The sequence below is a fragment of the Ursus americanus genome, chromosome 20, assembly GCF_024610735.1.
Source record: "Ursus americanus isolate L20-20 chromosome 20, mUrsAme1.1.p, whole genome shotgun sequence".
NCBI classification, from domain to species: domain Eukaryota; kingdom Metazoa; phylum Chordata; class Mammalia; order Carnivora; family Ursidae; genus Ursus; species Ursus americanus.
In genome coordinates, this window is record NC_142146.1 from 44,549,783 (window position 1) to 44,577,695 (window position 27,913).

The 27,913-nt window shown below is 38.2% G+C and overlaps 1 protein-coding gene across 1 annotated transcript; it reads right to left on the bottom strand.

Moving 5' to 3' along the window:
- Positions 1 to 20,550: 20,550 nt before the first annotated feature.
- Positions 20,551 to 27,491, bottom strand: COMMD2 (COMM domain containing 2). The gene is made up of 5 exons (XM_045812843.2): positions 27,336 to 27,491; positions 27,167 to 27,244; positions 26,404 to 26,486; positions 25,667 to 25,840; positions 20,551 to 21,142 (listed from the first exon to the last, which is right to left on the bottom strand). Exons 1-5 carry the CDS (start codon positions 27,400 to 27,402, stop codon positions 20,945 to 20,947), a joined length of 600 nt encoding a protein of 199 aa, XP_045668799.1. The 5' UTR covers positions 27,403 to 27,491; the 3' UTR covers positions 20,551 to 20,944.
- Positions 27,492 to 27,913: the final 422 nt, after the last annotated feature.

A 27,913-nucleotide genomic window follows, 5' to 3' on the forward strand; every position in this document is an offset into this window, starting at 1 on the left:
TTCAAAAAGGAAGCTCAACAACAAACAAAATCGTAAAAAACAAACTATAGGACTACATTCACAAGGACCAAAAGTTAACTTTACTTCTTTAAAAATGAATCCCTTGCAATCATTGTTGACCATTTATTGATTACTTATTAGGCAAACGACCTTGTCTTGTTAACATATCTCCTAGAGGTAACCTACTTTGCAATTTTATGGTTCTTCTTTCCCCCTTTGAAAGCAGTTTCACTTCTATTATCTTACTTCATAAGCTCTGAAGACTAGAGTAACAAATTGAATTTTAGATTGTCTTTAGCTTAAAAACAATTAAAAGTTAACAAGAACAAAAAGGAAGATTATGAACTGATTGTTTACAAAGACTACTTACAAGGACAATTCTTTTGATTGTGCAGATTGATAAAGGGTGGTGGGGCTGCCTCCCGAGTAATCCTTACTTTCTGTCTCTGGTGGGTGTGTTGAACCAACTGTAGTGCCATTAGAAAGACGTTAATTGTCAGGAAGAGCAAAACTGAATTGTTCCTTTAAGCTTCTACAAGGTGCTAGAGCAAATCCAGAGGAGAAACTTTGCTGTGGAGGGGAGAAGGATTTGTGTCCCGGGTAAGTGAGGTTTAAGATGTCTGCCCTCTGGTGCCCAAGAGGTGAAGGACAGGGTGACAATTTATACATAACCAGTTTGTAAATGTGAAACTAGTTGAAAGACTTCAATTGCCTGATTCGGTGTGAAGAAGAGGTAATGGAAGAGGATATTCATATTTGAAGGTAAAGACATAAAAATTCAAACATTTGGAAGGTCTGACTTAAGTGGAGATTTAGGAAGACTGTAGTAATTTGTGAGTATTCAGACCTTTTCTAAGCGTTGATGTTTCTCTACAGGATTTTATATCACTGTTAATAAAACAAGTAACATTATTATTATTTTTTAAAGATTTTACTTATTTATTTGACAGAGATAGAGACAGCCAGCGAGAGAGGGAACACAAGCAGGGGGAGTGGGAGAGGAAGAAGCAGGCTCCCAGCAGAGGAGCCTGATGTGGGGCTCGATCCCATAACGCCGAGATCACGCCCTGAGCCGAAGGCAGACGCTTAACCGCTGTGCCACCCAGGCGCCCCGTAACATTATTTTTTAAAGATTTTATTTATTTATTTGAGAGAGAGAGAGGGAGAGCATGGGGGATGGGCAGAGGGAGAAGCAGACTCCCTGTTGAGCAAGGAGCCCAATATGGGGCTCGACCTGAGCCAAACGCAGATAGACCCTTAATTGACTGAGCTACCCAGACGCCCCAACAAGTAACATTATTACCCTCATTTTTGAAAGAACAGAAACTGTCATATCATGAAGGCTGGATTTATATGGAAAAACAAATGAACAACAGGGGGAATTATACAAAATTCTATCCCTAAAATGCCTATTCAGAAAAACTGGACCATCAACCCAAAAATATCATATAATTGTTTACTCTTTTACACGATGCCTCTGTATCAATATCATTAAGTTACTAGGCCCCAGAGATTTTTTTAAGTCTATGTGACTGTCAGAAAATTGAAGTACTTTCCATTAGTAACGTCACACTTTTTTTTTCCATAATCATCACATCAAACTTGGCATTTAAGATCTCAAGAAAGTGGGTTATTCTCTCAGAAAGGCAGAGCAGAAAAAAGGAATTGAGGAAGAAAAGGAAGCAGATGGTGGGGAGATCATTACCAACCACTCAGCCACAGGGTGACATGGGCCATTCACCTCTGCTCTCAGACAAACTAAAGGCTCTCAGGGACTTTTTCTCAGGGTCTCCTTGCTATCTCATCTGGGGCCCTTTATTTAATTTTTTTCTCTATTTTTTTTTTGATTGTGGTAAAATAAACATAACATAAAATTTATTATCTTAACCATTTTTTTAAAAAGATTTTATTTATTTATTTATTCAACAGAGATAGAGACAGCCAGCGAGAGAGGGAACACAAGCAGGGGGAGTGGGAGAGGAAGAAGCAGGCTCCCAGTGGAGCATGGAGCCGGATGTGGGGCTCGATCCAAGGACCCTGGGATCATGACCTAAGCTGAGGGCAAAGGCTTAATGGCTGAGGCACCCAGGCGCCCCTATCCTAACCATTTTTAAGTGGTATTATTACCATTTTGTTTTTAAGTGGTATGAAGTACCGTATTGTTGTGCAACCATCATTTACCATCCATCTCCTGAACCCTCTCCATGTTGCAAAACCAAAACTCCACTCTCCATTCCTCCCTGCCCCTAACCCCTGGTGACCACCATTCTGCTTTCTGTCTCTATTATTTTTCTGCTCTCTATTTTGTTTATTTCTGCTCTGATCTTTATTATTCCCTTCCTTCTTCTAGCTTTGGGTTTAGAGTGCTCTTTTATTTCTAGTTCCTTAAGTTGTAAATGAGGTTGTTGATTTGAGATATTTCTTTTTTTAAAAAAATATTTGAGAGAGATGCATGCATGTGCATGCTCGTGTACAATGAGTTGGGGGAGGGGCAGAGGGAGAGAGAATCTCAAGCAGACTCCGCCTGAGCATAGAGCCTGACATGGGGCTGGACCTCATGACCCTGAATTCATGACCTGACCGAAAATCAAGAGTTGGATGTTAAACCAACTGAGCCACCCAGACGCCCTGAGATATTTCGTATTTTTTAATGTAAGCATTTATAGACATAAATTTCCCCCTTAGCACTGTTTTCACTGTATTCTGTAAGTTTTGGTATGTTGTGTATTTGTTTTCATCCATCTCTAAGTGTTTCCTAATTTCTTATGTGAGTTCTTGTTTAATTTCCACAAATTTGTGAATTTTCCAAAATTCTTACTGAGTTCCAGCCATTATTTCTTCAAATATTCTCTCTGCTCTTTTCTCTCTTCTCCTTCTGGTACTTCCACAATGTGTACTTTGGTCCACTGATGGTGTCCCACAAACTTTGTTTCCTTCTATCTTTTTTCTTTGTTCTTCAGATGCTGTAATTTTTATTGTCCTCACCTCAAGTTCACGGACTCTTCTACCTGTTTGAATCTGCCTTTGGATCCATCTAACAAATTTTTAATTTCAGTTATTGTACTTTTTAGCTACAGATTTTTTGTTTCTTTAAGATGTCTATCTCTTTATGTTTCCATTTTGTTCATATATCATGTTCTTGATTTTCTCCACATCTTCTTTTAGTCTTTGAGCATCTTTAAAACAGTACTTATAAAGTCTTTGTCTACTAAATCCCTATCAGATACTTTTCAGGGACAGTGTCTGCTGGTTGTTTTTTCTCTTTGAATGGGCCATACTTTCCTATTTCTTTGTATGACTTGTGATTTTGTTGATGCTGTTGAAAATGGGACATTTGAATCTGATAATGTGATACCTCTGAAAATCAGATTCTCCCCCTTCCCCAAGGCTTGCTGTTTTTTGTTTTCATTTTTGTTGTAGGCTGTCTCTGTGCCAAGGATCAGCCTGAGGTATAAGCTTAAGGTCTTCTCAGGTTTTTTTATGAGCCTGTGCCTTCCCCTGAGCATGTGTGGTGACTTTCTAATTTCCCCTTATATGCAATTACTTTTGAATGTCCTAGTTTTCAATGCCTGGCTCCCAAAAGGGAGAAAAGAAAAACTGAAGGGTGGGAGGAAGGTGCCAGCCTTCTAAATCCCTTGGAAGTCACTTCAGCCAGAGGGGTAGGGGCTTGCAACAAGGACGGGTGTTACAACAATGGCTGCCTGCCTCTTTGTCTTGCACCTCTGTGATCAGAAACAGCAATCTACAATCAGAGCACAGATCCTTGGTATTTGGAGGACAGAGTCCTTTATTCCCATCCTGGCTCCTAGAGACTGTGTTCAAACTGCTCCAGAAACACGCTGGGCAGCCTGTCAAGGGGCTGAGGGTGGGAGATGAGTAGCTGCTACTCTATTCAGAGCTGAAATTGATCAAAATTAACCTCAATTTACCATCCAGCCCTTCTCCTGGAATTTGCAAGCCTTCCATAGACTTGACAGTTCTAACATACTTACATCAGACCAATTCTGCTAGTGCAGTTGTTGTCTAGGTAGAAAGATAGATTTCCGGTGCTTCCTACTATGGCATCTTCCCAGAATCCTCTCTGGGGTGCTTTATTTTTTAAAAAAAAGTTTTATTGTGGAAAATTTCAAACCTAATTAATCCCTGTGTACCCTCATGCAGTTTCAACAATTACCAACTACCTGCTCTAGCACCTTGAATTTCCATCTATGGTTTCTTATCCACTTCTCTGCCTTTCCCCCCATGGCAGGCTTCAAACGATGTGATTACCTGCCTTCTGCTCCAGTTTCAAGAACCAATGGGATCCCTCCAGATAGCTGACTAAATCAATATGACCTCTTTTCTATTTTCTTAACTTGAAGATTTTATTTCTTCATTTGTCAGAGAGAGAGAGAGAAAGAGAGAGAGAGGGCACAAGCAGGGGGAGTAGAGGCAGAGGGAGAAGCAGACTCTCCACTGAGCAGGAGCCGAGTGTGGGACTCGATCCCAGGACCCTGGGATCATGACCTGAGCGGAAGGCAGATGCTTAACCAACTGAGCCGCCACATGGTCTGTATCTTCCTAACTTGAATAATTTTTATACCATTCATCTCTACCCTCCAGACTCTTATTTTTTTTTAATTTTTTGGAAAGATTTTATTTATTTACTTGACAGAGAGAGAGCACAGCAGGGGGAGTAGCAGACGGAGAGTGAGAAGCAGGCTCCCTGGTGAGCAGGGAACCCGATGCAGGGCTCGATCCTAGGACCCTGGGATCATGACCTGAGCTGAAGGTAGATGCTTCACCGACTGAGCCACCCAGGTGCCCCTCCAGACTCTTTTAAAAAATTAAGTAAGGAAAAAGGAAAAAGAAAGCAGTATTTAATCCTTTCCAATGGTTTGAAATTTTGATAAAAGCCTTGGACCATTTCTCCAGAACAAAAGGGCACATACACAATTTTTTATGCACTTTCAGGAGGTTCATGGATACGCTGAAGCTCTCCAAAGACTGCAGGTTGAGAAGCCCAGTTTAGTTTACTCTATAAGGTAAACTCCACTTCCTAGGCCTCATGTGCCTTCTTACATGGTTCTCTTTCACAGACACACAGAGCTCTTTTTTGTTGTGCTATTGAGGCAACTAGACATGAAGAACTAATGTGCTAGCCCCAAATCCTGGAGAGTGAGCAACAGAACTAGAGGCTTCACCAACATTTTTCACACTAACCATATGCTACCTCCGTTTGAATATTTTCCTGCCCCTTTGAAGTGAAGAACAACTCCGAAGTAATCCTAAAACCCACTCTAAAAATATCTCCTTTAGCATAGCCTATTCTCTCTTCTCCTTTCTGTTTATTCCTGCATTGTATTTTCATGAAATGCAAGGGGGAAAAAAAGTACTAATAGACTCAAAAGCCAGAACAGATTAATTAAAAAATTAATTCAAAATAATTTCTTAACAAATATATTTTAGCTACAAGGGTGTCCGTGCTTCTTTGTCAAGATTCAGTTTATGTTTGGCTCTGCTATTTGCTCATCTGTGGGGAATCTTCGGGATGGACCAGTCAACTAATGCCTACTCACATTGTGTAGAAGTTTGGCTTGAGTCCTCTAGGGGTGTCCCCTCTATATTCTCTCCAGTTCTTCTAATGCAGGACCTCAACTGTGGCTGTACGTCAGGATCACCTGCAGAATTTTGGATAAGAAAAGAGGTGGGCTCACATGAGCCTACTACTGCAGGCTTACTGATATTGGGGCCAGGCTGCAGGTGGGGGCCAGGGATGAGAACCCTGATCCAAGGCCGCATGCAAGGAATTACATCATTACTAGTGGTGTAAGCCTGGGGTAATGCTAAAATTGTTCCACAGCTTGTAGTTCAATAACAGATATTTTCTCCTCTCTTGTTTAAAAAAAAAAGGGGGGGGTGGAATTTCAGAAGGAAAATTTAGAAGGAACTTGGCAAATGTAAACCACCCTGGGGTAATATTTAAAATATGCCATTTTTCTCCCTTATTTAATTCCTAATGTAGCATAAACTTCTGGGCTCAGCTGCAAAATGGTTTTAGGTAATATATATATTTTAAATATACATTTCTTAGTTAATTTATATTATAAAAGTAATATATATATTTTATAAACTTTTTTTTTAATGTATAGAGGAATACAAAGTGAAATCCCAAAGGGAACTCTGTTAACAGTTTCCTTTTTTTAAGTAGGCTCCACACCAAGCATGGAGCCCAATGTGGGGCTTGAACTTACAACCCTGAGATCAAGACCTAAACCAAGATCAAGAATTGGATGCTTACCAGACTGAGCCATCCAGGTGCCCCCACACTGCCACCCCCCTCCCTCGGGTAACAGTTTCTTATGTAACCTACAAATTTGCTATCCACATCGACTATGTATATGACATGTTAATATTTATTTATCTCTGGTAGGCTCAGGACTCACAGGTCATACTTCTTTACTTCCATCCTACCCATGGGGTAACAGGAATTCCAATCCAGTTTTCTTCAGGTTCACCTCCCTAATAACCCTGAGAATCCTTAGGAATATCCCACTGTCCCATAGGACCATCATGGTCATCATTGCATTTGGCTTTGAGGGGTGAGGGACGGACCTCTGTGCAAATGCCTCCTGAAATGTCAGGACTGGTCTCTCATGGCAAGTTGTGCTATTGTACTGATTTGTCCTATGTGTGTACCCAACCTCTTTTCTTAATTTAACACCAGCCTGGTGAAACCATAACATAACTTTTAATATGACTTTGTTGAAGATGCAGAGATTATAGAAGGAAAATACAACACAGAAGACCACCTACAATTCTTATTAGATGTGGCCTCCATCAGAATGTTTAGCCTATGATCCTAGACCTTCTCTGCCTAACTCCCAGCCAGGCTGAAAAACGCAAGGGCCAGGTCTCCTGCCTCTTACAGGTGGCCCTCTAGCCTGTTTCTCCAAGCCCTCAAATTCCCTCAGCCCGTGAAAGAAAGGCATGTGTGTTAACATCATTCAAAGCCCACTGTGGCTATCCAACTCCAAATGACAATGGGAATGTCTACTCCCTTCAGGGAATGCCTTTACCTTTTCACTTAGGGAACTGTGGTTTTGACTCAAAAGGTGGTCAGGACTCAGGATATATTTTCCACAGTCTGGAATCTTCAGTGGTAGAACAAAACTGCGTTTGGCAGCAGGAGTCTCCCATGGCCCACCGTCCTGAGTCAAACCCAAGCCAGTTCCCTAAGACTCAAGGTGAGGACATGGCCTGTGCACCTTTCCTGAAGTGCTCAGACTTGCTCTTGATTTCCTGTGGTCAACCGCTTAAATAACAGCACACCTTACACTCCACCAAGAACAAGTGAAATTTTACTGGGATAATGCAGCCAAATCCCATACTTAGCAAGGATACATTACTGTAAGGGAATCGTAATCTGAAGAAATGTAAGTCTCCTAATTACAGTGACCATTTTCATATTACCATCCAAAACAAGTTAACTTTTTGACAAAAAAAATCTCCATCTCAGAAACGATGTCTGAGAGCAAAGCGGGTGGGGTTTCAAGGAAACAAAATTGGCCATGAGTTCATTGTTATGAAAATTCGGTGATAGGCGTATAAGGAGGGTTCATTATACTACTCTATCTTCTTTTGTGAATGTTTGAAATCTTCTGTAGCTAAAAACAACAACTGCATCTCTGCAGAGGCTTGCCCATGATGTTTTATCACCGTAAGACCCTCAACGTGTTTTAAAGAAGAGCAGAACTTGAAGCCCTGCAGATGAATTTGGTCTCCACCTCTTGCAAATAGCTTCTTTTCTCCCTCCACAGATGATTCCAGAGATTTTATGGCCAATATTTACTCTGTGCTCACATTCTAGCTACTCTTTCAGGGAACTTCTAGGTTGATGATGACACTGGAAGGTCTTGTTATCTCTTCACTATGTCGAGGGATGTGTGCTATCTTGCTAGGTATACACAGAATTCAGGCACTGCATTTCTAAATGGTAAAAAAAAAAAAAAAAAACAAAACTCTACCTGTGCTATTTTATGCTTCTCTTTTACAAGGATTTTACTGATACAATTTGAACAGAAAAGAGTCTGGTGAGGGTGGCTTGAACGACTGTCTGGCCACCAGGACAGGATAACATCTCTGGTCTTAGTAAAGTTTTTGTTCTGGAATGTGGTCTTCAGTTTTATAAACTCAGAAATTTAAATGTTAGCACACGTAGACACAATGTGTGGTGTCTAAGGTCTGATGAACACCAATGAATTAACTTGCAATGGGAAATATAACTATAAGCAGACTCCAAATCCATGTGTGCTGGTTAGCACATTTTCTGTCTATGGGAAACTTTTTATACAAAGCCACATTATAATTAGAAGGATATTTGGTGAGAGTAAGCTCTAGAACAGTAAGTTTCCAACTAGGGAGAGTTAGCATCCCCGGGGGAAGAGGCAGAGGGAGGAGAGCTTTTTAGGGAATTTGGGTGTGTGTGTGTGTGGTGTTATTTTCTTATTTAGCATGTGTCATTAAGAATGGCATACCCAATATTATAATTCAATAATATATTTCAGGGGGAAATTTAAACCCTACCACTTTCATAATGAAAATTTATAAAAAGCAAAATTCAATAGAATCTTTTTGGCTGGTAACACTCAGCTTAGAGGGTGGGAATCCACAAATCAGACACTCTGGAGGGTCTAAGATTTTTTTGTTTTTGTTTTTCAAAATGAGGCAAAAAAAAAAAAAACCCATTGTTCACTGAGGCACTAAGCAAACCCCATATATGAGGCAACTTACACTTGCAGGATCCAAATAAAATTTTCTGTTCTTAAGTTCTTTCTCACTAAATGGTTTTGTATTGAATATAATCATATCTAGTTTATTAGTAGTCACTAACTGTAGAAATTGATGTGGAAACATATCTATGTTACTTATCTTTTTGAGTTATTTTTTGTTTCTGAAATACAAATGATCTATGTTACTTATACTATGTACTTTATAGTACATAGTATAATACTATAAAATACTACTATGGTTTTGTGAACAAATTCTGCAGGTAGGCCAAACCACTGTGGAGTTATAGCAGACATTTATTTGGTAGTCTCAGCATTGATTTTTCTCCCCTCCTCCTTCCCAAAAGACCTTCTAATTGTTTGGGAATTGGTATGATTCCTGGTAAGAAAATTCCACTCTTGTTCTAGCACATTCCAATCCGTTGAACACAGCCACTGGTTTGTAACCTAAGCCAGTCCAATCAGAGTGAATCTAAAACCTTTCTCTAATAATTATACTGGGACAAAGATGGGTTCACCTTCCAGGTGCCATTGGCAGTCATCTTTGGCCATGAGGAGGGCCTAAATTAGGAGAAAGCCAACACCAAGACAGGTAAGAGAAACAAAAAGACATGGGGTCTCTGGGGCCATCACTGGGCCACTGGATCGAGTTTGCCTGAAACCAACACTTCCTCTGGACTTGACAGTTATGCGTCCCAACAAATTGTTTTTACTGTTTCAGCCATTTTTAATTGCAGTTGAAGCACCAGGGAGTGGATCAGGGCACTGTTGAATCTGGATTGTCTGAATTTCTTGTTCTCCCACTGGCTCAAATATCAGTCAGTGAAGCACGTCACAAAGAAAAAAGTCCAGTACCAGAAAGAAGTCACGTTCTTAACTTCTGCTATAGATCAGAATCGTGCAGAGAGCTTTTACAAATCTCAGTCCAATTAAATGACAATCAACAAAGATGGGACTCAGGAAACAGAATATTTAAAAATTCCCCAAGTGATTCCAAAGGACAGCCTAGGCTGAAAACCATTGGTCTAAGTAAATATCTGGTTTTGTCCATTCAATAGAATCTGAAGACTAAATGTTCTAAATATGTCTTTCTACTAAAGGAAAAAAAGAAATGCTGATATATAACTTGTATTGTGAGATTAATGCAAACCATACTTGTATGACAGAAAAGCAAAGTTTCTTTGGAGTCTTGTTTTACCTCTAAAATGTGTGCAGATTTTGTTCTGTACTCCATTTTATATTCGTTTCTCTCTCTTTTCAACATTTAATAGGAGCTTAACATGTACCAGTCATAGTGACAGACACCAGTGATGCAGAGAAAAACCAGAAAAACACAGTTCCTACAATCTAGAAAGAAATGGTAATTAACCTAGTAATTATACCAAAATTTGTTAAATCTATGATAAGAACAGCACAGGGTACAATGTAAACAGAACAGCTCTCCTAACCTCCTGGAGGAAATGACGTTTAAGCTGAAACCAGAGGAATGCATATGAGTTACCCTGGTAACTGATGGAAGAGGATCCAGACAGTGGAAGTGAAGGAAATGAAAGAATATAGCATGGGAAGATAAGAATGTGAGAGAAATGAGACTGGAGTTAAAGGCAGGAGCTGAGGCTTCATCCCAAAAGCAATGCAAATCAAGTGAGGGATTTTAAGAAGTCAAAGGATGTGATTTCTATTTTGGAAGATAATTCTGGCTGCTGTGTAGGGAATGCATGGGGTGAGGAGAATGGGGAGCTTAATAAGAGGGAATCAAAGGACCAGTTAACTGGAGACAGAGAAGGTAGCCCAAGCATGAGCAGGGAGGCCATGGGAATGGAGAGAAGTAGACTAATCTACTTATTTAAGTAAGGTGATATTTAAGAAGGTGGAATTGATAGGACTTGGTAATGGATCATTTGTGGTGAGTGAAAGGGAAAGAAAGAAGCCAAGAGTGACACACATATGTCTGATTTGAGCAACTGGGTAGGTAGCAATGCTATTTCTTGCATAAAGAATACTGGAAGAGCAAGTTTGTAAAAGATAAGTTGAATTTTGTTCATCTTGAGTTTGAAGTACCTGTTAGACATCTAAGCACAGACGGGTAAGTAGTTACATGTGTCTCGAATTCAGGAGAGCAATAAGGGCTAGAGATCTAAAGTGGATAATCATCAGCAAACTGATGGTAATTAAAGCCAAAGAAATGAACCAAATTACCTGGCATATGTCAGTAGAAAGAAATGGCTAAGGACAAAGCTCTGGGGGAAAATGTACAACTAAGAGGACAGTCTTGCAAAGATTGAGAACACATTGCTAGATATGTAGAGGGCAAAACGGAACTGAGTGTTTGACATCCCTCCCCCTCCAAAAAGTATATTTTTTAGAAAGAGTGATCAATCATGTCAAATGTTGCTGTATCATCTAGTAAGATGAGGATGTACATTAGATTAGCAACATGAAAGGTCCTGGAAATGTTACCAGGAGTGGCTTGGGAAAGGAAGGTGAACTTTTTCAGAAGTTACTGAAATGGAGAAGAGAGAGTGTGTGGTAACTGGAGAGGGATGTAGGTCAAGGGATATTAAGATGAGATAGATTGGAAATGGTTTTTTTTTTAATAAGAAGAAATCAGGAAGATGGATAAATAGAAAATATGAAAGTGGCAAGATAATTGGAAAAAACAATCCAGAAACATGAAGGATGCTTCTTCTACTTCTGCGTTCTGCACACAGAACAGTGAGGATTTTAAATCTGTTGGTCAGAAGTGGAGAAAATTCCTATCTGATCACTTCTATTTGTTCTGTGAGGAAGGACATAGTCATTGATGGAAAACGAGAAGGGGTGGTGAGTGGGTCAGAGGCTTAAGGGGAGCAGAGAAAGCTTGAGATAGTTGTTAAAAATGAGAAAGTTGACTAGGGAACAGTGGGCTAGTCAGGCAGTGTTAAAGGCTTGAGATTAATGACCATTAATATAGAAGCTTGATAGTCTGGGTGGTTTCTGCATATTCTCTCCCATAGGTCTCAGCAGCCCATAAACTGGCAAGAAAAAAAAAGATGGACAATTGAATTCATATATGGTAGACAAGATAGGTGCAATGCAAGGTACAACAGAAAGGATTTGGAATATTGGTGGTGATGGGTTGTGAATCCAAGCTGGATAAGGAGGGAAATATAGATAGCCAGAGGCTTCTAAATAGAGAGTAAGGCAAGGGAATTGAAGGTCCATCTGAAGCTGAAGAACCAGGTGTTGGAAGTCATATTGACCAATGAGTGGGATCAGTTTCAGAGGATGGAATGTCTGAAACTAATTTCAGAAACAGAACAGTTCAGGTGGGGATAAGGTCCAGAGGGCAGCAGTGGAAGCAAGTGGCTGAAAGAAACAGGGGACACCTTGGGAAATGAGACCAAAGAAATGAGAAGCTGGACACCTGGGTGGCTCAGTCGGTTAAGCATCTGCCTTCCACTGAGGTCATGATCTCAGGGTCCTGGGATCAAGCCCCACATCAGGCTCCCGGCTCAGTGGGAAGTCTGCTTTTCCCTCTCCCTCTCCCCCCCCCCGCAAGTCGTGTGCAAGCTCTCTTTCAAATAAATAAATAAAGTCTTTGAAAAAAAAAAAAAAAGAAAGAAAGAAATGAGAATCCAAGATGTTGGATGGATCATCCACATACCCAGTTTGATGGAAGGACTTGGGCCAGAAAAAAACATGGAAGCTAAAGTCCCCGTAGCTTGCTGCTGCCCACTCCTCTGATTACTTCTATCCTCACTTAACTCCAACCACACCAACCTCTTTGCACTCCCTTAAACATACCAAGCTCATTCTCACCTCAGAGCATTTACATACTTTTCCTGCTGCCTTGAATGCTCTTCTTCCAAATAATCCACTGCGTACTCCCTCACTTCAGGTTTCTGCTCCAACATCACCTCCTCAGAGCTTTTTCTGACCAGTCTACCTAAAAGAGCAGCTCTCAATTCTGACCCTTAATCTGTTTTTATTTTTCTTCAGAGCAGTTAGCACAACCTGAAATTATAGTTCACATTTATTTTCTCTATTATCCGTCACCCCACTAGAACATAAGCTCAATAAGAACAGTCATATTCTCTTGTTCCCAGTGTATTCCAAGCACCTAAAACAGACCCAGGAACATATCTGCTCAAATCCTGCCCTTCTCTCAACAACTCAGAAACATTTTTCTGACCACTCCAAGCTGCAGTGCTTTTTCCCTACTCTGAAGTTCCACAGAGCATATTGTATATACTGTTCACTCATCACTCTCATTTACTCATTGATTTGTTCATTAATTTAACTACTATGCGCCAGCAACTAATATAGGCATTGTTTCATTTGATTAATTACTGTTTTATGTTTTCATCTTATTTCTACAAGAAAACTTGCAATATACTAACTAAAAGGATTACAGTGAAACCAGATTTTATAAATTCTAAGGAAGCAGTTTACAGCCACAATAGAGAAGATACATAAAGCAAATAAAAAGAATAGTAGTAGAGCATTAAAAGGAAAACGCTAATTAAGATTGTTTTGAATCTTGTCTCAGTAATCAGACTGTGAAATCCTAACATTAGTTTGTTACAGTCAACCTACATCCTAAAATAATGTCTTCTAGGTGCATGACAATATGCAAAGCTATTTTACAAAAATCCCACTTTGTGAAATAAAGTATGCAATTTTACAAAATTAATCTAATTGTATTGCTATCCTCTGTAACACTTCAGGTTCTTTAGATCCTAACTTTAACAGAGAATAAATTAATTGGACATATTAGGTACCCTACAGAATAAAAGGACAGCTCTGAGACCAGGTCCTTAAAGGACAGGAACATTTTTATGAGGCTATGTAACAGGTCTCAAGTATCTTGTAAGGCTGCCACTAAAATGAGTTTGTGGGGTGCCTGAGTGACTCAGTTGCTTAAGCGTCAAACTCTTGATTTCAGCTCACGTCATGCATGATCTCAGGATGAGCCCTGAGTCAAGCTCCACATTCAGTGGGGAGTCTGCTTGAGATTCTTTCTCCCTCTCCCTCTGCCCCTCTTGCCCCCTAAAATAATAAATAAATCTTAAAAAATAAAAAATAAAATGAATTTGTGCAAACCAGTCTCTCTGACTCCTCAGGTTTCAAAGTCCCAGGAGAGACGTACAGGCTCGGCATGAAGAGCGGAAGGCGTGGACTCTTTTCTGACAGTCCCACCAAACAATATCCAATTGGGATGCAATTACCAAAAGAACAAAAATGATCAAGGGAAAAAAAGTACCAACCTGATGCCCCTAGTGAGAACTACTCTCTCCCTCCCTTACATATGCAGAGCTCCTTGGCTGTTGTATCTTTTCCTATGCCTCATCACACTCCGAATAAAGGTTTCTGTACCTTTCCATTTCGTCCATTAGCTTATGAGCCCAGAAGGCAAGTGGCTGCAGCAGCTTCATTATCCAGAGAATGGTATCCTAGAGATCCCCCAAAATTAGCTTAGAAATATTCTGAGGAGTAAATTTAAGCAAAAGTAAATGCCTTTTTTCTCTATTCTATTATAGACAATTTTTATAAATTTTTAATAGTTTTACCTAATATGAAAATACACAAAACGAATAAATCCTCCTTAGTTCCTTTCCTATCTTCTCTATATAAAATGCTCACAGAACATTCCTCATTTTAGTTAGAAATCTTTTGTATTAAAATAAAAAGGTATAATATTAATCAATTTTCTCTGGAGCTGATATCAGCTAAAAGTCTCTTCAACAATTTAATTGTTGGTATAACATCAGTATAACTTTTGAATAAGGCTAAAAACAAAACATTCTGTTCACTGGAGAATAACTCTACTAAAAACTGGCTAGGACGAAATTGTTCTCTGACTTCTCTAACTTGTATTTGGGAAGGTAATTCTAGAAAACCATCATGGTAGAAAATTCATGACTAAATCTGTCAGAGTCTCTCTTATAAACACTATAAAATAAAATGGCAATAGATTAATTCCATAGTAAGACCAAGAATAAGACTCAAATACTGTAAAAGTCAAATATTGAATATCCATACAATGGAATATAATTCAGCCATAAAAAGGGTATGAAGTAATGATATATGCTACGACATGAAGCTTGAAAACATTATGCTAAGAAGCCAGACACAAAAAAGTCATATATTATATAATTCTACTTATACAAAATGTCCCGAAGAGGCAAATCTACAGAAAGTAGATTAGTGGTTGCCAGCGGAGGCAGGGGTGGAGGGCGGGAGCAGGGGTGCGGGGGGGGGGGGGGGGGCAGGCGGCGGGAGGGAGGGGTAATGGAAAGTGTCCATGGATGAATGTGGATTTCTTTTTGGAGTGATGAGAAGGTTCTGTAATCAGATACTGGGGATGGTTGCACAACTCTGTCAACATACTAAAAACCACCAAATTGTACACTTTGAAAGGGTGAATTTTATGTGAATTATTTCACACAAAAAAATTTTTTTAAGGGAGGGAGGAGGTTTAATGAGATTTGGCATGAAAAGAAATTGTTGTAAAGGCCTAAGAAGGGCATGGTATTTGGTATTTATATCCAGGCAAAGACAAAGAGTGGAAGAAAAAAAGCATAGAAAAGAATACCCAATAATTACATCCTTAAGAGTTTAAACATTAAAAATAAAGGTTTTAATTACACTGCTCATATCATGAGACAAGTCATTTTCTCCTTTTGGGAAAGTATATGGCGACTTGCTCATATATATTTTTTTAAGGTACTAACAAATTACCAGCAGCTTCTTAGTTCTTTTAGGCTATGAATTGTGCAACAGTCTCAGCTGCAAATTAAGCAACTTTATGATGTTGTAGCACTTAAACTCACTTGAGCTTTGTAAGAACTTTTTATTTGCAATAAAAGCATACAGTTTGTACCCCATGCCAGGAAATCATATCCTACCCATCTATACTTGCCCCAGTGAAACTCAAAGACTTCCCTGGATTTTCTTTTCCTCATTCTTTGAATTTTAATCTGTGTGTTTTTAGTCTTTGAGTTAACTGAGAAGCCTTTTCGTTCTGTGAACTAAGCACATTCCTTCAAAACCACAGGCATCCACTTCTCATTGGATTTATGACAATCACAACATTGGCATGCAGGTAAAAAAAAGAATTCAATTTGCTTTTCCCATCACACCTCCGGTTACCTCAGGGAACCCCACTTTAATAGGAAAGAAGTAAGGACAATTTCTGCCATCCTAACCATGTCCGAGTGTTCCACAATGTTCCTCAGTGGTCTGTCCTTTCCTCTGCACACTTCTAGAGCTCTAGCTATTGAATCATTAGAGTTTTGCCTTTCAGAAAAAGGGGGCATTTCAAGGAAAAGGGATTCTAACAGACAGCAGCCCAGAGGAACTTCCCTTCTTCAGAATAGCCTCTTTAGGAAATTCCTTTCTAAATCTAATAAGTTTATGGATTAAACTACTTTCGAGGATGGAATGGCCTGAGAGCATTCTAAACTGAGATTAGGACTTTATCCTTTGTTCGACACACAACATGGATCACTCAAAGCACTTAATAAATATTTAACAGAATTGAGTCAGTAACATTCTAAAAGAGTTAGAAAAGGCTTTAAAATTTGCTTTGTTTTTTTCTATCAACACAATGACAAACATAAGTGGATGGATCATAGCTCAATGTAAGAGAATAAAGAGTGAGGTAAAACACCTCATACGGTTTGTAAGAAAGGGCAAACACCCTACTTGTGTTGCTCTTTTTAGCTGGTTGTTGGGCAGACGGCTTTGCGAGAGAAAATGTGATAACCATAGAGAGGAAAATGAAAATCGTAGTCTTTCCAACTAAAAAGGGTGAATTCAGTCTCAAGAACAATAAAAGAGCATGGCCTCCCACGCTGATGGCTATATAATTAGTAATATTTCCTGTGATAATTTACGCTATAATTATTTAAAAATTCATCCTACAAGAAGTTGCTTGAGTTTAAAACGACAACAACCTTAGTACAACAACCTAAGAGTACACCGAAGCAGCTATCTGTATTCCTGATGCTCCTTTGTACTTTAAGCCCCTTAAGAACAGAAAATTATTCTTCCTAGATTTTCCCATATGTTAAGTAGGATCTTACGGATTTGTGGCTATCAGGCAGAATTAAGTCACTTGAGTTCCTGGGCAGAGAGGAGTGGAGCTATATAAACATGGGGAAAAGAGCCATTATTATTCAGTGATCAAACCATTAAATACATATTTTTTTGCCATAAAGTGTATCGTTGTTTTCTTACCTCCACAGTATACTGTTTTTGCAAAGCTGAGAAATAATGGGCTTATTCTGCTTTTATAATTAAAACATCACTTTCAAAGTTTGTAAAGCTCACTGAACTTACCACAGTAATGGTGGAGTTGGGCTTATTTTGTTTTTAAGGGAAGTGTTTCAGTTTGAATGCAACAGTCATGGTGGTTTTAAAAGTAAATATACTAAAATTAGAAGCAATGTAGTATGATACCCTTTTCACCAAAATATTTCCTACCATTTGTGAAATAAAGGAAAAGAGATGAGAATAACCTATGATTATGTAAACTGTGGAAGGGTAAGTTAAGGAGGGACTTAATCAAATATATATTTTAAAAATACAGAGAAGAGTACTCTAGAAACCAATATTGCACTGTATGTTAACTAATAAAATTTAAATAAAATTTAAAAAAAGGAAAAATACAGAGAAGAGTGAGTACATTATAGTAGGAAGACTTTAATAACAGCAGCTGACAGAACTTCCTGACTATAAGGGTGGTGAAAAACTAAAAGTACTATGTGTTTTCCTATGGAAATTTAAAAACACAAATAATTCTCCTTAAATGTAATATTATATAGAAAAGAGAACTGGTTTAGTTAATGTCTTGAGAGTCTCATTTTTTTTTCCATTAGTATGAAGGTAAAAAAAGACAGAAAAAAGGGACTTTGGGCCAAGCCCATAGGTACAACTCTCAGCCTGTCTGAGTTCTTTAGGGACTGAGTAGTTTTGAATAGCTTGAGTTTTCTGGAGAGCTATGTGTATATCATCCCAAGAATTTAAAAAAAAATTTTTTTAAGATTTTATTTATTTATTTGACAGAGAGAGGGACAGCCAGCGAGAGAGAGAACACAAGCAGGGGGAGTGGGAAAGGAAGAAGCGGGCTCCCAGCAAAGCAGGGAGCCAGATGCAGGGCTCGATCCCAGGACCCTGGGATCACGCCCTGAGCCAAAGGCAGACGCTTAACAACTGAGACGCCCGGGTGCCCCAAGAATTAAAATTTTGAATGAAAATATTACTAAAATTATATTTAAATTCCATGATCTTTATTCTTCCCTTCAGACTTCAAAGGCTTTTTAAAAATACTATGTGAGTCATTGAAACTTATAGAAATTAAAAAGGAAAAGAAACGGCTATAATCTTACCACCCAGAAACCACCAGGAGGTACACAGAAAGTAATTCAAGGCTGTAAAACAATGAGATCCTCAAATCTACATGAGTATTTTCTAAAGCCTGTTACTATGCTATCTGTATGTTACTATGCTAAATTCAAACCCTTTTTGTCTAGCTCCAAAGACTAACCTCTTAACCTTCTCCAAGGCTTGTACCCTAAAAGGCTGCACATTGTTGTAAATTTTAAGAGCTCCCTCACATGCATCCTTGCCACACTATGATTTTTCAGATTTTCCTTAGCATCAGATTCTCATTTTTCAGTTTTCAAAGGTATATTTTCTTTTTATCATATCCCCACCATCTTTCCAATTTGCTTTTTTAAATTTGCTTATGCTTGGAAACATCAATAACAAAACAATCTCACTGAAATCTTGTGAAACACAAGAAAAGACTTCCAATGGGTGAAGTCAATATAGACTTTGTGATATATATATTGGGTCACTCTGCACTCATAGCTCTGTTCTGAGAAAAGAAATATTACCATTCTGGCTTTGAGACATGAAGGATATGATATTTAAGTCTAAACACGCATACTTATAATCCAAAAATGACTTAATAAAAATTTAGATAGTTATAGACGGAAAGGCATATTACCCAGTCAAGAAACCTGCTCATACAGCAGAGTGGAGCAGTGACTACATCTCAGAAAATATGTTCAAAAAACAAGCTACAAAAAAATCAAATATGCCATCAAACAAAGCTGGCAGAGGAGTCCCTAAGGATAAGGAATGTTTAAACAAGAAAAGAAAGGCTCATTCAATGCCTTGTACTAAAAACTGAGCCTCGGGTTCAAAAAGAAGTTTGGAGACTGCTCCCAACTCATTCTGGCCCAAAAAGGTGAAGAAGGCAAACATCAGAAAGAATAATGGAGTACAGCAAGGAGGCCAGGGGAGTTTGACACAAATAAAGACTAACAGCCGCTTTCTTGTTTTGATTAGGGGAAGACCAGTGGATACAGAAGAAAGGCTGCCTCGAGTGCCCACAGTGCTATTATTTCAATCTTGGCTGGGGTCAGCCCTGCTTATCTTTCACCAAATGTGGATAAATAAAAAGCTTCATAGAGCTGTTTTTATCATATAAGCTTGGCAGGCATGTTGCTTTTAAACCTGATGACATGCTATGTGTGTGTATGATTTCAGGTAACACATATTCTTTTTGTTTGTAAGGTTAACGTAACAGCTTCCTTAGTCGAGTCCTCATGATCATTAAAATTTACTTGATTAGAGTTTAACTAATATGTAATATTAGTTATTTTGCAACTATGGAGTATATACCTATGGGAAAGGGCGGCCCAATTGCTTGCAGTGGCAATTAAATGGGTGGCAATTAAACTTGTGCTTTCCTTCCCTGCTAGGCTCTCATGTAAGAGAGAAGAAACAAGATGTCACTCTGACCCAAAAATCTCTAATTCTTAGGATGGAAGGTATTGACAGAACCTACAGTGCAGCTTAAGAGTCTGATGGTTCTAAAGGCATTCCTGAGTTGCTCCATGGGGATTAGGCTCTCAGAATAAGACCATGGATGCATATTTAAGACTGAAACCCCATTTCCACCCTTCCGTGATTTTTCTCCTTAAGTCTGCCACTCAAGTCTCCTTGTCCCCCTAAGTCTCCCTGTGTCCTTGTACTCTATTAGGCTGACTCGACACATCAACATCTGAGTTTTTCAAGCCAATCGCTTACAGTTACTTACTAAAAAACAAAAAAAAATCAAGTTTGTAAAGAAGGGATACTTACATGTAGTAAACATGGCCTCCCTTTGCCCTCTTTATACTTTATTCAAATAAAATGATAAAAAGTGACTAATTTAGGGGCGCCTGGGTGGTACAGTGGTTAAGCGTCTGCCTTTGGCTCAGGGCGTGGTCCCGGCGTTCTGGGATCGAGCCCCACGTCAGGCTCCTCCGCTATGAGCCTGCTTCTTCCTCTCCCACTCCCCCTGCTGTGTTCCCTCTCTCGCTGGCTGTCTCTATCTCTGTCGAATAAATAAATAAAATCTTAAAAAAAAAAAAAGTGACTAATTTATATTCAGATAATTAAGAAGTGATTATATTACTCCTGCATCCATTACGCATAAATGCATAATGACAATGCTTCTTAGATGCTTTGGGTACTAGGGGAAGAAAGTAGTCCTTGATAAAATGCAACATATGATCACACAAATTTGAGTGCTATGTAAGCAACCAGCCATTACAACTCAAACTTAAGCAACATGCGTAAGTACTTATTACCTTCACTAGCAAGGAAAAATGCATGAACTGCCTAAACAATGCAGCATTTTAAAAAATTCATATTTACTTCCAGCTATTCTGTGGCTATTAACATTGTGGGTAATTTTAAAGGTCAAAAACAATGAACTGTCTAAAAATATTCTGAATAGCAATGGTATTACATTGTGAATTTTATTTCAAATTTTGGTCAATAAAGAAGAAAATAATCAAGTTAAGCAATCAAGAGAAGTACCAAAAAAAGACATTCATATACACAGAAGATATGAACAGTAGAGATTCACTTCCAGTTGATTCAATTCTACTTACACATTTAAAATATAAAATACATCTTAATTTGTCAAGAAACCGACCACATTTAGCACCAGGAAAGGAACTTCACTTTAGCTTTTGATCATGACTTCAATAACTTGTCATAGGAAAAGAAATTTCACAGAAAGTATATGTATTTATCACTGTCAATTAATAAAATAATTAATTTTGAAAAGTAACCACTGCATATCATCGATTCACGAGTGATTCAAAGGGAATAAATCCTTAAAACTGGAACTACTTGATATTGCGCACAACTCTCCTACAGTGGTTTGTTTTCATCTCCTCCAATGCTTGTTCCAATTGCTGAACCAAATGCAGCAGAGTGGCTGGGTCTGTCTGCAGAACTTTGGTGCTGTGATCTCCGTTCTGATTAAGGTGTAGCTTTATAGTCACTGATGGTTTAATCTGTTGCCTGAGGCTTCTGCTTGCAAGCTTCATTTTAAATGGAATAAGAGCATAGTAACTATTTAATAATCACGCTGAACATACAGTATTTATAATTACTTTATATCATATACAAAAATAAAGTTTTACATGAATCATACACTTCAAAATGAAAAATAAAGTTAAAAAGCTTTGGAAAGAAAAAAGAAGAGAATATATACACAACCTTGCCATACAGGATTTCTTAAACATGATATAAAAGACATAAACCATAAAGAAAAAAACCGATAAACTGAAATACATTAAAAGTATTACATTTTCTACTAAAGGATGCCTAAAGAAGGTGGAAAAACAAACCACAAGCTGAGAGAAGATATTTTGTAACATATATAACCAAAAAAAAAAAAAAATTAGTATCCAGATTGTATGAAAAACTGTTCTGTTTAAAAAACAACAAAACAAAAACAAAAAAACCCCAAAAGACCATGAGAAAAATGTGCATTAGACCTAAGTAAGCACTTCTCAAAAGAAGTAACACAAATAGATAAACCCAGGAAAACATGTTCAACTTTATTAGAAATCAGGAAAATGGTCAATAAAACCATAGAGTTCTGTTTTACACATATCAGACTGGCAAGAATTAAAAACCTATCCGAATGAAGGCACTATAAGCAACAGTCATGGGAACTCTCTTCCACTGTTGGTGACAGTGAAGAGAATCACTTTGGAAAACAATATACAATACCATCAATTCCACTCCTATGTATATATCTTGAATTCTTACATGTATACGTTATATTCATAATAGTAATTGTTTTTGTTTCTAAGAGTCAAAAATTAGAAACGTCTCAAATCTTCTTTAATAATAGAATGGATACATCGAGAATACTCATACAATAAAATACTAAATGGCAATGAAAAGAAACAAACTATAGCAACATAAATTGTTATGGATAAACCAAAAAAATGTTAATCAAAAAGCAAGTTGCAGAAGAATACATAAAAACTAAAGTTTAATGAAAAAATGTGTGAAAAAAAGAACTTTAAGAAAGGATTAACAGAAAATTCAGGATGATGGTTACCTCCAGAGGAGTGGGAGGGGTTGTAACTGGGGGAGGTCACACGTGGTTTTGTTGTATTTCTTAAGGGTGGCAGTGGGTACTTATCTTATTATTATTCTTTAAACTGAATATCTATAATCTTTTGTAAGATATATTCTGATAAAAAAAAAAGTACTATTGACATATTTTTAAAAGAAAAAAAAATCCAAATACTAGAAACAATGGCTAACTTGGAAGTGATAGCATTTTGTTCTCTAAAGACCGTTCTTCCTTAAAACGAACCAGGACTTCCTTAAAGGAATAGCTGATTTGAGTCTGGAACAACAACTGTACAAGATGACTCTGAAACATCTTGTTATACAAGAAAGCAAGACTGTTACCTAAAACTATTGGAATTATGGCAAAAGGACAAGAAGCCAAACTGAAGAGACTTCCAGTGAGTAAAGAATCTAAACCTGAGATTTCAGGATTAATTTCATACCACAACACAGAATATTCTGACTAATAATAACTTCTTGCAATTAATTCTAGGTGATCAGTCTTCCAGAAGAACCTAATAAGATACTGATCCAAGGCTGAAATTTAATGTGGAAAAATAATTCGGAAACAACGGATCAATCACCCTTGAGTGAGCCAGTGCCCAAACATAATATAGGTACTTGTGTAAGTTAAAGTATCTCTTTAGATCATTTCTCTAGTACAGAAAATTATAGGTATGAAAGATAGGTAAACTATTAAGTATGACGACTGAAAAGACTACTTATTAATTCACTTATGCATTGTTTATACTTCTTTTTTCTCTGTATCTGCATTGACAGATAGGGACCAAATGTATCTAGGTGTGTAATTAAGCCATCAACTTTTTGTTTAGAGACCTAAGGTCACTCAGTCTATCCTCAAATTTTTAGACAACATAATATCTAAATTAATATCCTTTACAAATAAGTATCCATACCATTCTTTAAAATTTCTAAATAAAGATTACATAACATCCCTAACAAACACCTAGTAAGATATAATCAGACTTAATTTTTTCTGGGAAAGAAATTTCAATGACAATACATGATAAAGAACAATAGGCCACAAAGTTCTTGATATGTATTAAAAAATAATACAGAGGAAATTTTGTCCTTCTTGTAAAAATAACAACAGCAATTTAAATGGATCAGTCCTAAAGGTAAATCTTCCCACACCAATCTCAGATGCATTCAATTTATTGATGCTATTAAATGCATTAATTGTGTTGGCAATTTATGAAGAGAAACTAAACTATGATGATTAATGAATTTCTCATAAGCAACTGCACAATTAGATGGTAATTGTCCATTCACTACCAGTGTTCATGAGACAAATCAGCTACTCAAAGATGAAAGGTCCTATATCCTGTTAGTTTCCCAGCCGTTTAGCTGATCTTCAACTGACAAGTCTTCCTCCCATGAGCAGAAGAATCTACTGCAGTTAAAATCCTTGTAATAATTTCAACTAGTGAGCTCAGAAAATCAATTCGTTCTTTAAGTAGGTTTTTAGCCTTAAAGGCATTTCACCACATGAAGGACTATTCATTCAGTATACCCTCAACTCTAAACTGTATTAGTCCTTGCAATAACACAGCTATACAAACCCATTTCACTGGAAAAATGAGTTCTCCCAAGTTTTAGAAAATTCAATTGCTTAAGTTTCTAATTTCTAAAAATGTCTTCACAATGGAAAAACTCAAATCACAAAGCCAAAAAAATAACTTCTAAGAACCCAAAAGTCAGAAAGAGGTAAAGATGTACAAGATTAATTACTGCTGAATCTCATGAACATGACCATCCCCACACCTCCTGGTTATTATGAGAGGACTGAAACATAAAAGCTTAGTAAAAGTATCTCCTCCTCCCCGGGAACCCCACAGGATTTGCTTCTTATGGTGTCTCTAAGACCATAAACTGTGTCTGGTTCTTTGTGAATTCACACCACCTAGCACATGATAACTGGACAAGAAATATTTGATAAATAACTTAAGAAGCTACTTACCCTCCCCCATCCCTTTTTTAATATTCAGCACTGAATGCCTGTTTTGTACCAGGCACTGTGCTGGGGACAGAGTAGTGAACAAGACACAGTACCTGCCCTCATGGAGCCTATAATCTGGTTTATAACATATCTGTGTTTATACCTATTCAAGCACTCATCACATTAGCTTATACTTGCCAAACCATTTAACTGAATTTCTGTAATCTGTTTGGACCATCTTACCACCATTCAAATCAAGAAAAATCCACTATAACAATGGTTTACAAACTGCAAGCTAGAATTTCGCAGATAACAAGGTTTAGAAAAATCCTGATGCCAAGTCCAAACCCCATAACAATAAATCAGAATCTCTGGCGGTAGAACACAGACATGAAAATATTTTAAAACTACCCAGGCCATTTCAATATGCAGTCAAGTTGGGGACTAGTGCGCTATACCACATATTCAATGCTCGTTCCCGTACCCATGTGGGCCTTTACAACTTAGCTGTCTCCTCTTCCAAGAATATTAACACGGGTTTTCTCTATTCATTCATCCTTCTGAAATTTCACCTCCTTTTTTTGATGCTTTTCTGGACTGTGCAAGCAAACACTAAACTACCTAAGCTATAGGTTTTTGAAATAATAGTACTCAATTGTACCTCCATTTATACAATTATATTTTCCCCCTCCAGAAATTTACAACTATCTTTAATTACTAGTTATTTTGAGAACATCTAATATCCCTAACTAGGTGATAACATCTTTTCCATCTGAGAAAATGTCTTACACTTCTTTTGTGTCTCAAAGCATTTAGCACAGCTCTCATCAACAACTGGATGACATTCCATAAACATCTATTAACTTATCTGTCACTGCTTGATAAAGGGCTACATGCAAGAGTCTGAGAACTCCCTTTCGGTTATCTGTGTGGCTTTGCAAACAACTGAATCTTTCAAACAGAATGTGTAAAAGAAGCCAGACACAAAAGAATATTTACTGAATCATTCCATATATGGAAAGTTAACAGGCAAAAGTAATCCACGTATTTGAAGGCAGGACGCTGTTTATCTTTGGAAAGGAAAGAAGGGGAAGTAATTGGTAGGAGGCAAAGAGAATGCTTCTGGGGTGCTTCTGGGCAAGTGTTGGTTTCATGGGTGTTTTCATCATGTGATAATCCACTGAGCTTTACAATGACCTGTGCACTTTAATATATGTGTGTTTTGTTTAAACATAAAAGTTTCATAAAATCAAATATGACTTTAAAAATCTGCATGACCATATCTTTTCCAAAATAACCTATTTCTTACAAACTTTGCAAATTAAACTAATCTTAACACATTAAGCATGTAAGAAAATGAACTATTTGTGAAATGGTTTCAAAATTAACATTTAAAAAAAATTAGTCTTAAACCAAAGGTTAAGGTGGTAAAGAATACAATAAGCTTAAGTACATGGAACTAAAATTAATCTTATATTCTATGTCAGGTGGGAGGAGAAAAAAAAAGCCATACCTGTACATCTAGTCTCCATTCAAGGCTGTGGTAACTTGGAAGGTCTGGTGCCAATTCACTCAGAATAGTTCTGATCTCTTTTCTGTTGTCCAGATAAAGCTGAAGCAATAATTTGTTCAGTTCTTCAGAGAATCCCAGAACAAAAACAGAGTCTTGGAAATCCAGTTCAGAAATCTGAAAGTGATTCAGGTTTAACAGAACATTAAATTTGTCTAGTAAATGCTAAAATATTTGATATACACAAAAGAATATGATATCCCCTAATTCTTTTCTGCCTGGTAAAAGAAACAACATCCTTTATACTTAAAGGTAACTCTTGCCCAAATTCTAAAATCTGAGTCTCTGATACAGAAAAATACTTTTATTAAAACATAAAAAGAATTGATAAAATGGCCAGTTTCTCTCCTATTCTCCATCAAGCTGGATATTGCTAATATGCAAAAAAAATAAAATAAAATAAAAAAGTCATTTAATTCTCCCTCCTCCTAGGATACATACTATTGTATATGGTTTAATAACATGAAGAATTAGAAGTAATTCTAATTTATACTAGCAAGAGGCATTCATACCAGCAGATCACATTATTGTCATACCGTTTAGGCATGGCTTCACTAAGTCAATTATAAACCATTAAGAACATTACTGAAATAAGCAGGTGCCTGCCAGGGCTATGATGTAGAGTATACTGGACCTTTTTAAGGTCAAAGAAATACGAAACAGTCCACAGAAGCCCTTACCATAAGTTTTGAGCTTTCAGTGAGGAGGTATGTTAATCCTTCCACACCATGCTGGACAGTGTCACTGCTCACACTGAGTTTTCCTGGGAAAATGGAAAAATAAGTCAATAAATTATTGTCTGATACTTATCCTTAATTCAAATTCATATTCAGGCATAAACATTATCCATTATTCCATATTTTCAGGCACTGTAATGAAAAATAATGAGTTGGTAACAGCCTCCTGTTCATTCTCCACTGCCAGACAGATGCCTTCTGTATTTCGCGCCATGCAACCTTCTTCACAAAATGCAGACCCATGGAGACTAACATCAGCCCTACAGTCCTTCTCTTGAATGTCCAGCTATTTCAAGTCTGGCAGAAGAGGAACTCCAAGGACTGACAATCTCTGAAACCACCCCCCGTCCAGCAGGGAAAAAAAAATACTGCAGCAAAAGCGGATCTCTGAACTAAGTATAACCAAATACTTGCAGGATATTAACGCCTCACTCAGCTATTCCACACACTTGGGTGCACTTAAGCATCATAGTATCTCTGGCAGATGGTATTATGTGCTTTTTACGCACGACAAAACCGACTCAGTGGAAGCTTTAAAAATCTCAAAGCTACTCAGGGGACGGGCAGGATTTGAGCCCAGAAGAGCCTTTCTGCTTTTATTCTACCACAATGAGAGTAAGACCCTCGGGGCTGCAAAAACCCCTTCCTCTCCAGGGTGCCAAAGAATGGCCCGCACTTCCCCGCGCAGCAACTCGCCCCATCTTACTGGCGGCGCCTTCGTAGATCTTGGGGTTCGAGCCTCGCCTCAGGAACTCCACCGCAATCCGCCCAAACTCCGCGACCACTGCAACGGAAGCCAGGAGACCATGAACGCCGGGCGCACCCCTTGACTCCCAGGCCACAGAACACCACCCTCCGCTGCCGCGCCCCCTGACCCGTGCTGTCCACTTGCGGCAAAAAGGCCAGGTGCTCCTTATGCTCCTCCGACAGGTCGAGCAGCATCTTCACTAGGCGGAGGATTTCACTCGGTAGCGTTGACCCCGCCCTTGCCACTTCCGGGGCCAGAGTCCAAGCGCAAAGAGGCTCCGGCTCCTCAACATCCCCAGCTTTTGGGTTCCGCTCTATCCCGGTCCTACACGGAAACGCCGGCGGGTGGTGTAGTCTGGGGTCAGAAGATTCCTCCGTTCGCAATTCGTTTTGAAAAGATGTAGCCTGGTGGTGCACGGTACTATGCTCTGTGGAAGATGAAAAGATGTTTAAAATTCGACAGGCCCCCTTCTGGAGCTTACATTAATAATATCAATAGCTAGCATGTATTAAGCACTGTGTCAGGAAATGTTCTTACATTTATTTACTTAGAGTTCAAAAGAATTCCATGAGGTAGGTACCATTATTGTTCCCATTACAGATAAGGAAACAGGTCAGGCAACTGAAACTAACTTTTATAGAGCTACTAGTTTGCAGGGAGCTTTTGTATATCTTATCTGACCTTATTTAATTCGCTCAATAGCTA